Raw genomic sequence first — 15,919 nt, forward strand, 5'->3', positions numbered from 1 at the left:
GTTCTGAAGTGGCCAGCAATGAGTCCAGATCTAAATCCCATTGAACATCTTCATCCGCGATGAAGCGAACTCCGAGGGCCTTTCACTCACTCAACGCAGGCAGGTTGGTGGTCTTTCTGTCTTCTACCGACTCCTCTCGGCCTTGCTCCCCCAGCTCTCTCTGTGCTCTGTCCCCCTAATATTCCTACAGGTCGCACAAGATCTGCCAGCAACCCTCTAATGGTTAAACTGCCAAAATCTAGGCTCTCTGCTCACCTTCACTCCTTCATTCCTCTTTTCTCCCACCTCTGGACCAAACTGCCCCACTCCCTTCAATCCCACTCCTCCCTCCAGGTCTTTAAAACAGCTGTTCACAACCATCTCTTATCTTCCCCCATCCAAAACCTTGATCTTTTCTACACCCGCTAATTTACCCCAGATACACTTTTTTTGAAATTCCAGCTTCTTTCCTGGAAGTCCTTGCAGTGTTCATATGTTTTATACCTCTCCCACCTCCCCCCAAGCCCTCTCTCTCCCTCCCACATTTCTCTCGATGTCCCTGCTCTCAAATGTGTGTGTGTGTCCTTCCCCCTCTCTCCCCATCTTGTTTACCGCTCCACTTATTTTGTGTTTTATGTGTCGGTTTGACTTTTTGTGTGATTAATGTTAGCTCTTTTACGAGCCTCGATCTTGTACACTAAAAAAAAAAAAAAATCAAAAAAAAAAATCTGAAAACAGCAGTTGGGAGAAAGCATCCTTCAAATCTGGGAGAACTGGAGCCGTTTGCACAAGAAGAGTGGGACAAACTGCCAGCAGAGAGATGGAGGAAGCTAATTCATGGATATAAGAAGTGCTTGCCTGTAGTTATTTTGTCCAAAGGCTTTACATTACCGCAATTATCATAATGTCAATAATTTTGTCAAGGCCATTTTTTTTAATTTTCTGATTTAAAAGGATATATTAAGTTCTGAATCAAAAACAAATGTTCTGTCATATTAACAGTGAAATAAAGAATTGTGGAAACCAAATACTTTTGTCAATTGAAACATTTTTCGAGAATATTGTGTTATTTGAAAAAAGTGCAAAGGTGCCAAATTAATTTTTGTATGTGTTTGTATGTACTAGGACGTGCCCGTACGTGGGTGCCCGTTCCTTGCAAAAAAAAAAAAAATAATGTCTTCGCCCATGCATGCATGGGCGTGCCCATGGGCCCATGGGCGTGTCCGTAAGTGCGTGATGTGACCGTACAATGAATGTATCGTCCCGACGCCGCAGCTCGGATGGCGCTGCAGTTAATCGGGCCTGTATCGGCAGAGTTATTATAAACGTGTACTACAATCGATCGTACCTTACAACAATCAACACAGATTGCAACGTCAAATAAATGAATACGCTCTCAAATGTGCCGTCCGAGGCAGCGTCTGCTCGCCACGTTCAGCATCAGTACGTCGTCACTATGACTATCCGTAAGTCCGGAAGTGACGTCCTCATTTGACTGTCCGGAAGGTCGCATATCGCAGTTACGATGAATCGCAAATTAGTTTTAATTAGTTTTAAAACATAGTTTAACGCCAACATAGTTTGCCAACGTGAAATAAATGAATACGCTCTCAAATGTGCCGTCCGAGGCAGAGTCTGTTCGGCACGTTCGGCACACGTGATAGCTCGCTGCTCTCTGATTGGTTGAATCGTTTTTTGGACATAGCTCGGTAACTACTTCTCCGATTAATATGAAACCTTGAAAAGGCACATCCTCAGGTCCCCAGCAATATACCTGGCAAGGTTAAAGTATATCGGACCCGTGGTTGTCGAGAAAAAGCGGTCACAGACACACAGACATACACACAGACAAACAAACACACACACAGAGATTACTGGAATTATAGATAGATGATCAAATTTTCACCAAAGCTTTATTATGAGAATATGGATAAGGCAAATTAATAATTTTTTCAAAAGTTCAAAGGTCAGCATCATAAAAAATCATGAATTTTCATGTGATTGACCTGAAATTTTAATAATCTGCATATTGGGTCAATTAATTTGTTCACCTATCAAAAGCTAGAAGCAGATTGTTTTTTTTAGATCTAAAGCTCAAAGGTCAAGGCTGCATAAAATCATAAATGTTCATTTTGTATTTTATTTTTCCAACTATTTTCGTTATTTTGAGCATATGGAATAAGAAGAAGATGTCTTAATACAAACGGACGCGGACGGGCTTTGCATTTTCAGATACTTTCTCGTTTAGCAATTGCAACTGGTCTTACCACAACCCCTCCACTCCACCCTCATACAACTCACCCTCCAAACCCCCACCCACTCCTCCCTCCACCCCCATACAACTCTTCGGGCTCACAGGGCGGTGTTCACACCTTTATTTCATTTCCGCACACGGTTAAAAACCACAATGCGATAAGCTCCACAAACTCTTAATCGGAACCGATCCTCAAAATTCCAAATGCGAACCCCAACAAGTCCCAACTACTAAAAAAAGTTTCATTCAAAAAACGCGTCTCCATGCAATTCCCATGGAAGTATGAATACCGTTTAAAATGATGATCAAGTGAAATAAAAACTAACGCCAGAATGAGAATCATAGTCTCACTTACAACAACAACAACAACATGCATTTTAAAGGCCATTTTCCCTGCTAGAGCGGGGGTTAGCCTTGCGGTCCCCATGACAATCTTCTCCATTTTGCCCTATTTTCTGCATCTCTCCTCGTTAACCCCCTTGCCCGCATTCCTTCTTCCACCATCTTTAGCCAAGTCTTTCTCGGTCTTCCCCGTCCTCTACTTCCTTCTACATTCATTTCCATCACTCTTCTCAACCAGTCACTATCATCCTTCCTCAACACATGACCAAACCATCTCAACCTGTTCCTCTTCACAGCATCAATCACAGGCTCCATTCCCATCATCTTTCGCAATTCATCATTTGTCTTCCTCTCTCTCAACGATACTCCGCACATCCACCGAACCATTCACATTTCCACCCTTTCCAACCTTCGTTGCTGCTCTACATTCATTACCCATGTCTCGCTCCCATAAATCATAACACTTCTCACACATGCAGCATACACCTTTCCCTTCAACTTCAACGACACTCCCCTCCTCATCAGCACGCCACTCAGTTCCCGAAACTTCTTCCATGCACATCTCACTCGAGCAACCGTTGCCGAGTCTGATCCACCTTCTCCATTCAGCATGTCTCCGAGGTAGCAAAATGTTTTCACACCTTCCAGCTTCACGCTGTCTCCAAGATCCAACTCAACATTTCCTCCATCTGCAGCTCCCTCTGTGCATACCTTACATTTGAATGTAGCTGCCACACTGGTTAACGACCCTCTCAGACCACTACATTTTTGATGAACCCACTCAGCATACATTGTACCTTGAATGGAGTTCACTCTGACACCCTTCCTGCACACAGCACAGAGCCACTTCCCAGTTCTTTCCACCTCACCACATGCTTTACCACTTGCCATCACCTTCGTCTTTCCGATATTCACCTTCAGACCTTTTGTCTCCATACATTCCTTCCACTTGTTCATCTTTTCCTTCAGTCCATCCATACTTTCCGCAATCAACACCAGATCATCTGCATACAACAACTCCCACGGTAAACCCTCCTTTACGTTCTGAGCCAGCACCTCCATCACAGCTACAAATAGTAGTGGACTTAGTACCGACCCCTGATGCACTCCCATCTTCACCTCAAACTCACCACTGTTCCCGTCCTTCGTCCTTAAAGCTGTGCGTGCTCTTTTGTACATTGTCCTCAATACTCTGATCAACCATTCCTCCACTCCTAACTTCCTCAATGCCCATGTCACTACTTCACGTGGAACCCGATCGATAAGTACAGTCTCACTTAAATAAGTGCAAATATACACTTCATTATAAAATCGCAAGATATGGTAAATTTTGTCAGATTTCATGCCAGATTTGGACATTATTTAATCTAAAGCATCCAATCCTCATATCCGAATCCAGATTTTGATGATATGCTTCATTGTGTAATGATAATATCAATCGTGTTTCCAAGGCAAGGCACGTTTGAGTAGGCCGAAACAAAATGGCGGCTTAAGAACCCAGCGAGGTGCAGTGGGATGACCAAGATGGCGGGACGCCATATTGGTAAGCAACCACATCGGGTTTTTTCTTATGACCACCTCGTTAATCACCTTCAAAAATGGTGTGACAACACACCCAAACACCCAGTTTCATCCTTGCAATCTGTTGGAGGTCCAGGTGTATGCATACAAAGTTTGGGGCTGCTAGGTTTCATTGTTTTAGAGTTATGGAGGAGACAGACGGACGGACACCGATTTTATTATTATAGATGCAGGGCCAACTGGGATCACGGAGCAATCGGCATCACTCAACAACAATAACAACATGCATTTTAAGGCCATTTTCCATGCTAGAGCGGGGGTTGGCCTTGCGGTCCCCATGACAATCTTCTCCATTTTGCCCTATTTTCTGCATCTCCCCTCGTTAACCCCCTTGCCAGGATTTCTTCTTCCACCATCTTTAGCCAAGTCTTTCTCGGTCTTCCCCGTCCTCTACTTCCTTCTACATTCATTTCCATCACTCTTCTCAACCAGCCACTTTCATCCTTCCTCAACACATGACCAAACCATCTCAACCTGTTCCTCTTCACAGCATCCATCACAGGCTCGATTCCCATCATCTTTCACAATTCATCATTTATCTTCCTCTCTCTCAACGATACTCCGCACATCCACCGAACCATTCGCATTTCCACCCTTTCCAGCCTTCGTTGCTGCTCTACGTTCATATCGGCATCACTCAGAGATCATATATTAACGAACATGTATCCATATTCTGAAGCCGGGATAATGTTAGCTGATATTACAGATCATTTTCCTGTCTTTATGTACACACCTGGCTTTATTCAGTGTCCAAACTCGAAACAAACTAGAACACTCTTCAACGTCACGATGTTGACCAATATGCCTCCACCCACATTATTATAATACAGTCGGACCCCACTATTCGCGGTTCCACTATTCACGGTTGATAAAATGCGACATGCTTCTCTATTCGTGGGAAAAAGTCCCACAAATTCGCGCTTATTTTTCTTTTCGCGGCTGTGTTCCGCAGGCATTTATAAAATTCCGCAGTCTTTTCGCGGCATTTATAAAACCCATCTTTTAGCAGCCATGCATAAAGCAGCTGGACATACTTTCGCAAAAAAACTTCTACGAGCTGTGAGCATGACCTGCTCATACTGCAAGGTACTGTACTGTATAGCCGTTAGCTTGACACATTTATAAAACCCATCTTTTAGCAGCCATGCATAAAGCAGCTGGACATACGCAAAAAAAACTATGAGCCGCGTGCATGACCTGCTTATACAGTACAGTACAGTACAGTACCGTACATTCACTGCCGTGTGCTTTGCGTTTTCATGGCTTTGGCGGACACAAATTTTAGCGGCACCATAAGCAAGCTTCGCGTGTAAATATCGTGTAAATATCCCACCAGATGTGTAAACAAGTCATCCTTGCGAATTATAGAATGCAAACGCTTCATTAAATCGATTACAGTTTGCAATTTACTGCAAAGCATCATCAGAGATGTTACACAATGAAAACGCTTCGGGGATGTTCCATCAGGGACTAAAGCAAGCCATCCTCTGCGAGTTATCGAATGCAAATGCTTCATTAAATCTATTATGGAAATTAGCAGATACTCGGATACGGCATCATCCGATAACATCCCCCAAAAACAATGGGCTCCCGCAGATACCCATAATGCTCGCAATCCTACATAATACAGATTGTGTCCTCAATCTCAATCATTGTTCTTGTCCCGTTGCTTCAACAACAACAACAACAACAACAACAACAACAACAACAGGCATTTTAAGGCCATTTTCCCTGCAAGAGCGGGGGTTAGCCTTGCGGTCCGGTCCCCATGACAATCTTCTCCATTTTGCCCTATTTTCTGCATCTCCCCTTGTTAACCCCCTTGCCGGCATTTCTTCTTCGACCATCTTTAGCCAAGTCTTTCTCGGTCTTCCCCGTCCTCCACTTCCTTCTACATTCATTTCCATCACTCTTCTCAACCAGCCACTTTCATCCTTCCTCAACACATGACCAAACCATCTCAAACTGTTTCTCTTCACAGCGTCCATCACAGGCTCTATTCCCATCATCTTTCGCAATTCATCATTTGTCTTCGTCTCTCTCAACGACACTCCACACATCAACCGAACCATTCGCATTTCCATCCTTTCCAGCCTTCGTTGCTGCTCTACGTTCATTACCCATGTCTTGCTCCCATAAATAATAACACTTCTCACACATGCAGCATACACCTTTAGCTTCAGCTTCAACGATACTCCCCTCCTCGTCAGCACACCACTCAGTTCCCAAAACTTCTTCCATGCACATCTCACTCCAGCAACCATTGCCAAGTCTGATCCACATTCTCCATTCAGCATGTCCACCAGGTAACAAAATGTTTTCACACCTTCCAGCTTCACACCGTCTCCAAGATCCAACTCAACATTTCCTCCATCTGCAGCTCCCTCTGTGCACACCTTACACCTGAATGTAGCTGCCACACTGGTTAATGACCCTCTCAAACCACTACATTTTTGATGAACCCACTCAGCGCACATTGTACATTGAATGGAGTTCACTACGACACCCTTCCAGCACACGGCCACTTCCCAGTTCCTTCCCCCTCACCACATGCTTTACCACTTGCCATCACCTTCGTTTTTCCAATATTCACCTTCAGACCTTTTGTCTCCATACATTCCTTCCACTTGTTCATCTTCTCCTTCAGTCCATCCATACTTTCTGCAATCAACACCGGATCATCTGCATATAACAACTCCGACGGTAAACCCTCCTTTACGTTCCGAGCCAGCACCCCCATCACAGCTACAAATAGTAGTGGACTTAGTACCGACCCCTGATGCACTCCCACCTTCACCTCAAACTCACCACTGTTCCCGTCCTTCGTCCTTACAGCTGTGCTCGCTCTTTTGTACATTGCCATCACTACTCTGATCAACCATTCCTCCACTCCTAACTTCCTCAATGCCCATGTCACTACTTCACGTGGAACCCGATCGAATGCTTTCTCCAGATCAACAAACCCAAGAAACAACTTCTTCCTCTTCTCGATGTACTTCTCCTGCAACTGCCTCACAATAAAAAGCGTGTCTGTCGTTCCTCTTCCTGGCATAAATCCAAATTGTATTTTGTCAATCTTCACTTTCTTCCTTATCCTCCTCTCCAACACCCTTTCCAATACCTTCATTCCATGCTCCAATAACTTTATCGCTCGATACGAGCCACAGTCCAGAGGGTCACCTTTCCCCTTGTATAGAGGGACGAGGGTACTCAGTTCCCAATCCACTGGAATGCGGCCTTCTTTCACCACCAGATTGCAGATCTCTGTCATTCTCTTCACACCCCAATTTCCCGCTGCCTTCAACATATCTCCCACAACTCCCGTCGGCCCTCCCGCTTTTCTACTCTTCATTGCTTTTATCGCTTCCTCAACTTCCTTCTCGGTTATCTTATCTGCCGGTCCTAAAACTGGGTTACTCTCTATGTTGCCATCCCATTCATTCTCTGCATTCAACAGCATTTCCATATATATTTTCCATCTTCCTTCAATTCCATCTGGGTCCACAACGATTTGTCCCACTTCATCCTTCAAGCAAATGACCCCCATCACATCACACCTCTCTTTCGCTTTCTGCTTTGCAATCCTAAATACCGCTCTCTGACCCTCTTCCAAATCCAAGTGTTCTCCGAACATTTTCCTACATGCCTCCTGCGCCTTTGCTACCTCTTTCTTTACCTCTTTCTCTTTCCCGTTGCTTCGACCTGTGTTTTTGACACTCGCTCTGCTCATCGTTCAATAATGGCTCCCGAGCGCAAGACCAGTGCCGGAAATGTGTCGACTACCAAGAGGCAGAAGAAAGTGATGCGCCAGAGCCAGAAAGTGGAGCTGCTGGACCGGCTTTTGAGAGGAGAGAGTGCGGCCTCTGTTGGCAGGCATTACGGCGTCAAGGAATCCACCGTTCGCTGCATACGGAAGAAGAAGGCGATTCGCGAGAAAGTTTCAGCGAGTGCTGCATTGACTACAAAGGTGGTCACCCATGTCCGGAATGTCCACATGGAAATGATGGAGAAGACTCTCAGAATATGGATTGAGGACAACACGCAGACGAGGGACTTCATGCTGAAAATCGTGATGCTGAACCGTTGCCTAAATCCGCTCATCGAGGACGTGTTGGACGCTATTCCAAAGGTTTCCGAGGAGGAGGAGGCGGGCAGTAATGATGAAGAGGTGTCGAGGTCCAACCTCACAGACCAGTTCCTGGGCGAGTTGCTGCAGGACATGTGGGTGCTTGGGGACAGGGTGCAAGATGCTGACCCAGTCGTGGAGAGGTACCCCAAGTTCAAGAGAGCCTTGGATGATGCGCTGCTCCCGTACAAAGAGCTGTATCAAAATGTTGGGCAATGTGTCGGGCAGCTCCCCATCACCCATTTATTCAGCCCTGCTCCCTCCACCTCAAGACCACCAGCACCCTCTCCTGCATTCCTCTCAGTGTCCTCATCAGCATTCTCACCAGTGTCCTCACCTTCTCCTACCTCTCTGCACCACTATTTGGGTCACCCTCAAAGTTCGAGGAATTCTTGGGATTTAAATTCACCATAATCATCACCATCATCATTTAAAAGTTGCGTGTGTTTGTAAAATAAAATTTTTAAACGGTACATGATGGTGTAGTGTTTTTTTTACTTTCACGGTACTCTATGGGTAAGCACTTTTAATAAACTAAGCACATTCCTTCAATAAATTGGAAATGGTACCTGGTGTTGTCGATTTTTAAAATTTATTTGTAAGCATTTTTTGTGAAACTGCAATCATGTCCATTTGCGGTCGAAAACAATTTAAACTTAAATTTTTTTCCTCTATGAATCAGGTTTATTAAAACCTATAACGTATCCCCCTTTTCCACCATTGAAACAATGCCGCAGCATACATTCACAGGATGTTTTTGTCGACCTTCGCGGGTTTTTGTCGACCTTCGCGGGTTTTTGTCGACCTTCGCGGGTTTTCGTCGACCTTCGCGGGTTTTCGCCGACCTTCGCGGGTTTTCGCCGACCTTCGCGGGTTTTCGCCGACCTTCGCGGGTTTTCGCCGACCTTCGCGGGTTTTCGCCGACCTTCGCGGGTTTTCGCCGACCTTCGCGGGTTTTCGCCGACCTTCGCGGGTTTTCGTCGACCTTCGCGGGTTTTCGTCGACCTTCGCGGGTTTTCGTCGACCTTCGCGGGTTTTCGTCGACCTTCGCGGGTTTTCGTCGACCTTCGCGGGTTTTCGTCGACCTTCGCGGGTTTTCGTCGACCTTCGCGGGTTTTCGTCGACCTTCGCGGGTTTTCGTCGGCCTTCGCGGGTTTTCGTCGGCCTTCGCGGGTTTTCATCGACCTTCGCGGGTTTTGTCTCACCATTTCCAGGACTTTCATCGACTTTCACAGATTATCGTCGACATTCTCTGAATTTGCATCACCATTTGCGGATTTTGCCTCGCCGTCCGCAACCTGGTTCTCTCTAGTCGCGAATTTTCACGACTCAATAACCTATCCCCCTTTTTCCATTGAAACAATGCCCCGCTATTCCCGAGTTTGGCTATTCGCGGATTTTCCAGGAACGTATCCCCCGCGAATAGTGGGGTCCGACTGTACTTGTACCTTGACTTAAATCTATTCAGCTGTACTCAAGTTATCAAATTTTTACCTGACATGACCTCAGACCTTCGACCTATTAACCCCAAAATTCAATCAGTTAATGTTTAAATCATTATACATACCTGCACCAAGTTTTAATTTAAATCCTTTCAGCTGTTCACAAGTTATCACATTTTTACCTGACATGACCTCTGACCTTTGGACACCAAAATCTAATCAGTTAATCTTTACATCATTATACATATCTGTACCAAGTTTGAATTGGATCCCTTTAGCTGCTCTCAAGTTATAGACATATTACAGACTTTGACCTTTGACCTCTTGACCACAAAATCGAATCAGGTCATCTGTGCAGCATAATACATATTTGTACTAACTTTGGTCAGAGTCCCATCACTGGTTCACAAGTTATTGCGGTAACAGGATTTTTACCGAATATGACCTCTGACCTTTGACTTTGTGACCCCAAAAGAATCAATTCATTTTTACCTCATTATACATACCTGTACCAAGTTTGACCAAGATCCTGCAACTACAGACCAATGAGCCTTCTCCCAATTATCAGCAAAGTCATGGAATCCATCATTGCTTCGGATATCAAATCTTTCCTCTTCTCAAATGACTTGATCTCTGATCATCAATTTGGTTTCAGACCAGGTCACTCTACTCTGGACATGCTGCTTCTGCTGTCTCAACAATGGATGGAGGTCTTTTTTTTTTTTTTTTTTTTTTTGTATACAAGATCGAGGCTCGTGAAAGAGCGAACATTAATCACACAGAAAGACAAACAGACACATAAAACAAATAACATCGGGAGCGGTAGACAAGATGGGGAGAGAGGGGGAAGGACACAAACACAACATTTGAGAGCAGGGACCAGCTGGTTGAGCTGGGGTACTCAGCAGACAGGATGCATCTGTTTCCAAAGGTGGTGGGCTGTGCACCAACTGATGAGGTTAGCGTACACCGCCATCGATGACACCGCCACAAATGCAAAATGCAAAATGCAAAATGCAAAAATGCAAAAAAATGCAAAAACCTCAATGCAAAACAGGAAATTAGAGCTGTCTCCCTTGACATATCACGTGCCTTCGATACGGTCTGGCACCCCGCTCTGGGGAGTGCCAGACAGTAATCTCACCAAAAACGCTCACCAAAATCTCCTACTATGGTATCCATGGAAATCTCCATGCTTGGCTTGCAGACTTCCTCTCAAGTCGTAGTCAACGTGTGGCCCTGAATGGGTTTCTCTCATCTCCCCTTCCTGTTCAGGCTGGAGTTCCCCAAGGCAGTGTTCTGGGCCCTGTGCTTTTTCTGGTCTTCATCAATGATCTCTGACTCTCTTGAAAATCCTCTCTATCTCTTTGCTGATGACTCTACCCTCTGTCGCTCCATTCCTCATCCCTCAGATCGGCAGTCTGTGGCCTCCTCACTCTCTGCAGACCTGGACAAAATCACAGACTGGGCAAACAAGTGGAACATGTCTTTCAATCCTGACAAATCTCACACTCTTACGATGTCTCTCCGAAAAGACCGACTGGACAACCCTCCCATCCACTTTCTGAATAATCCTCTCCAAGAAGTTCTGTCACTCAAGCTTTTGGGTCTCACTATCTGCCATGATCTTTTCTGGGAAAACCACATTTCAAATCTGGCCTCCAAAGCCAGTCGCCGACTGGGCATCCTCCGTCGTGTGAAGTCCTTCCTTGGCACACCTGAGCTCCTCACCACATACAAGGCTTTCATCCGCAGCTCAATAGAATACTGCTATGCCCTCCAGGGCGGTGCTCCTGCCTCACACCTAGCTCGGCTTCACGCTGTTGAAACCAAAGCTTTCAGAATCATTGGAATCTCCCGCGATGAAGCCAACAGCGAGGGCCTTTCACTTACTCACCGCAGGCAGGTTGTTGGGCTTCCTGTCTTCCACAAACTCCTCTCCGGCCTTGCTCCCCCAGCTCTCTCTGGGCTCTGTCCCCCAAATATTCCGATAGGTCGCACAAGATCTGCCTGCAACCCTCTTATGGTTAAAATGTCAAAATCAAGACTCTCTGCTCACCTTCACTCCTCCATTCCTCTTTTCTCCCGCCTCTGGAACAAACTCCCCCACTCCCTTCAATCCCACTCCTCCCTCCAGGTCTTTAAAACAGCTGTTCACCACCATCTCTTATCTTCCCCCATCCAAAACCTTGATCTTTTCTACCCCCGCTAATTTCACCCCAGATTCACTTTTTTTAAATTACCAACTTCCTTCCTGGAAGTCCTTGCAGTGTCCTTGTGTTTTATACTTCTCCCACCCCTCCCCCCCCTTCCCACGCCTCCTCCCCCCAAGCCCTCCCACAGATCTCCCGATGTCCCTGCTCTCAAATGTTGTGTTTTTGTGCTTTCCCTTCTCTCCCCATGTTGTCTACCTCTACCCTTATTATATGTTTTGTGTGTCTGTTTGATTTTATTTTTTTTGTGTGATAAATGTGAGCTCTTTCACGAGCCTCGATCCTGTATGCAAAAAAAAAAAAAAATCCCTTCAGCCATTCTCAAGTTATCGCGGTAATGAAAATCCATCACGGACGGACAACAGACAACCTGAAAACATAATGCCTCCGGCGATTTCGTCAGCGGAGGCATAAAAACTCATGGGACCAGTGATTTTAATGACATCATCTATCAATCCTTGGTTTTCAGGCACCTTGCAAAAGTTGTAACACAATCACATCCTGGACCCTTACTCTCTCACGTGTACCAGTGTTTGACAGGTTGTACATGGGATTTGCTACCATTCCATGTTGTGAATCTCCACGTCGTTTCAGGTTCACGAAACCTCAAATTATTGCGGCTCCTAAAGTTGATCAAGATCATCATGCAAACCAGGCCAAAACTACCAATGATCGGTGACGGTGAAGCTCTTTCCTGAATCAAAGTTGATGTCTCTGTCCCTTTCCTTCCTCATCTCGTAACCTGGGTGAAACCCCTCCCACAGACATTTACCGGGCAAAGGTGCGGAGGTCAGCACGAGGGTCGTAGCTGCGATGAGGCGGGCATGAGTCCGGTCTAGCCAAGAGATCTCTCGATCACTCAAACCCTCGAGAATGGTGAGCAGTGTCGGAAGGATTTCATCAGATGGAGGGATAAACCTGTAGGAGAGTCCAGGGAAAGTGAGCACGAGTCAGGCATCTAGGTGTGAAGACAAGTGATCATTAAAGATGAAATGAGTGGTCTTACTCTCCCCAGCTGTGCAGGAGAACGAGGAAGGAAGTGGTAAGGATGGGCAGTAACTTCAGGCTGCTCAGTCCTGTGCCATCGGAAGCCTGAGACAAAGTGCTTTGCTGCATTAGACACATCCAAAAGCATCATCAAACATCACAAGACAGATCCACATTAAACCCCCAAATTCGGAGACCACAGTTTTTGGCAATATAAAATGTTAAACACAAAAACAACAACTCTGTCATACCCAATTTATATGATATAAAAAAAATATTTGCTCTTGGGATAGCGCCCTTTAATTATCGATTTCCCTCAATCTTCTGCGATCTCCTCACCAAAGCCTGCAGTGCTTCCAGGATATCAGCGAGCATGGCTCTCCTCTGTTTTGGTTGAGAAAGGCAAAGAGCTTCACCCTGTTCAAGTCAGATCAGCAAACAAAAAGATGTCAAGCTATTGGAGGTGCAACCAAGCAAAAGACATAGCTGCCAAAGGATGTGGTACAGCTTAATTAAGGATGGGTGGGTGTAGAGCCGAGAATGCGACGAGAAGAGGAGGAAAGGGTATTCCACAAAGTGATGGATGCCGGTAAGAAACAAGGATGAAGAGAGGAGGAAAGGGGGAAAGGGGACGCAAGATGGGCGCAGAGCACATAAGGAGAAAGGGAACACAAGATTGGTGCAGAGCACATAAGGAGAAAGGGGACACAAGATTGGTGCAGAGCACATAAGGAGAAAGGGGACACAAGATTGGTGCAGAGCACATAAGGGGAAAGGGGACACAAGATTGGTGCAGAGCACATAAGGAGAAAGGGGACACAAGATTGGTGCAGAGCACATAAGGAGAAAGGGGACACAAGATTGGTGCAGAGCACATAAGGAGAAAGGGGACACAAGATTGGTGCAGAGCACATAAGGAGAAAGGGGACACAAGATGGGTGCAGAGCACATAAGGAGAAAGGGGACACAAGATGGGTGCAGAGCACATAAGGAGAAAGGGAGCAAGTTAGATGGCTGAAGGGTGGAGATGTCATTGCTACAACATAACAAAGGAGGAGTAAAACCCCTGAATAGTTACATCACACTATTTATGAAAATAATAGAGAATCATTGATGACAAGGAGAGCAAGAGCTTCTTAAATGAAGATAGAATTGCACACGTACAAGTGAGTACAAAGTGGAAATTTTGTCTGCCCATGCAAATTTTACAGTGTTGTATGAGCGGTTGCATTCTTTTACATGAGTGGTAGCAAGCATGAGGAATGTTCTCCAGGCGGCAGTGAAGAGTGCCACCTCCTCGGGCACAATCTCCCCAGCACATTCTAGACTTGCGACACCCTTTGCCATATCACGCATGTACATAGACCAGTGCTCGTATCTGTGCTGCGCAAACAATCTATTCAGAACTGTCCGCAGCTCCGTGCAAGGCCTGAGGGTGATCGTACAATCCGGAAGCAAACATCAATTCACGAGACATACTGCATGTTTTGAGGCAAACACAGGATTCTCTGCAGTGATCCTTTTTGACTCACCTTTGCATGTAGTAGATTTCGAGGGAAACTATTTTGAGAATGAAAGCACAGGCTTGCAGGATATTCATCTGTGGAAAGTGGGAATGTTTGGAAAGAGGTGTTAAAAATATTTTAAAGCTTGCTAGCTTTCATTTTAATACATCCCGGGTTGGTAGGGACTGCAAGCAGCCATCTCACATCAGGACCAGTCTGCTATATCTACGACCCTGATGCTAACTCAGCCTGGGAATTCTTCCATAGAATCCTGCGCTCTCTCTCATGCACAGATTCATCCCATCTCTTCTTCAATTATTGTACCCTTCATCCCACTCATGGTTCTTCCAATCTCAATGCATTAAAAAAAATCCATAACGAGTGTGTATCCACTCCCAGGAGAGCCAAAAAACAACATAAACAAGTACAAAAAGTTTTAATTAAAACAAAAGCCGCGTCGATATTACACAATGCCTAGATGCAGCTGTGCCTATAACGTCGATGTTATAGGCACAGGACATTCCTATTGATTCGATTACTTGATGTTATTTTTGTGCAAAGTGAAAATATATCTCGGCAATTTCCCGTGTGTGGCGACGAATTTTTAATATATCTCGGCATTTTCCCGTCTGTTATTTCAGGCGGTGTATGACTGACCATGCCGTGATTGTAAAAAAATATATCTCGGCAATTTCTCGTGTGTAGCGACACGTGAACGAAGCTATGCTCCTCTCTCCACATTATTGTGACGACGTATAAATTAAATATTTCATCGTGACGATTGTCATCAAATGGACGAATTTTTAATATATCTCGGCATTTTCCCGTCTGTTATTTCAGGCGGTGTATGACTGACCATGCCGTGATTTAAACAAAATATATATATCTCGGCATTTTCCCGTCTGTTATTTCGGGCGGTGTATGACTGAGCATGCCGCGATTTAAAAAAAAAAAATCTCAATGGACTTGAAGTTACAGGCCTTTGAGAATTCATTTCGTTCTATAAAGGGCAACTTTCATCGGATTTTCTTCCCGTTTTTTTTCAACCGAGTCTAAAACTATGTGAGCGACTGTGAAAAATGAAATGATATATCGAATTTGATTTGAAATAAAACTGTGAGAGAGGAAGACACCACGGGCCTACAAAACAGGCCTCAAAGCTATGCGAGTTAATAAAATGGTGGATATTTGTTTATATGAAGCCTCCCACAATGGGTGGAGCTATGGTTCCCAGAATGGGTGGAGCTTTGAGGTTTTGTCTTCTCTGCAAGAACAAGAACAAGAAGAAGAAGAAGAAGAAGAACAACAACAGCAGAGGGCACTCTATTAGCAGCGTCTGCGACGCGGCTAAAAACTAAATCAATAAGCCTGGTGGCATCTTGTTAGCTTTGTCTCTGGGGTGTGCTCCTGCTCCAACACACCCCTCTCTTCAAATGACAATAGCCGACTCCTCTCGTAAGTAGGCCGAATGCCTCAATTCTGTGTTTGCT

General features: G+C 45.2%; 1 protein-coding gene across 1 annotated transcript in view; it reads right to left on the bottom strand.

Annotated features, from left to right (window-relative positions):
• Positions 1-15,919, bottom strand: part of LOC144888590 (nucleoporin NUP188-like) — a 55,513-nt gene that overhangs the window by 26,609 nt on the left and 12,985 nt on the right. Inside the window, exons 3-7 of the mRNA XM_078767042.1 lie at positions 14,457-14,524; positions 14,164-14,353; positions 13,264-13,341; positions 12,944-13,047; positions 12,710-12,855 (exon numbers count right to left, since the gene is read on the bottom strand). Coding sequence (XP_078623168.1) covers positions 12,710-12,855; positions 12,944-13,047; positions 13,264-13,341; positions 14,164-14,353; positions 14,457-14,524 — 586 coding nt within the window. The remainder of the gene's footprint in view (positions 1-12,709; positions 12,856-12,943; positions 13,048-13,263; positions 13,342-14,163; positions 14,354-14,456; positions 14,525-15,919) is intronic.

Source organism: Myxine glutinosa, chromosome 13, assembly GCF_964187855.1.
Source record: "Myxine glutinosa chromosome 13, kmMyxGlut1.1, whole genome shotgun sequence".
NCBI classification, from domain to species: domain Eukaryota; kingdom Metazoa; phylum Chordata; class Myxini; order Myxiniformes; family Myxinidae; genus Myxine; species Myxine glutinosa.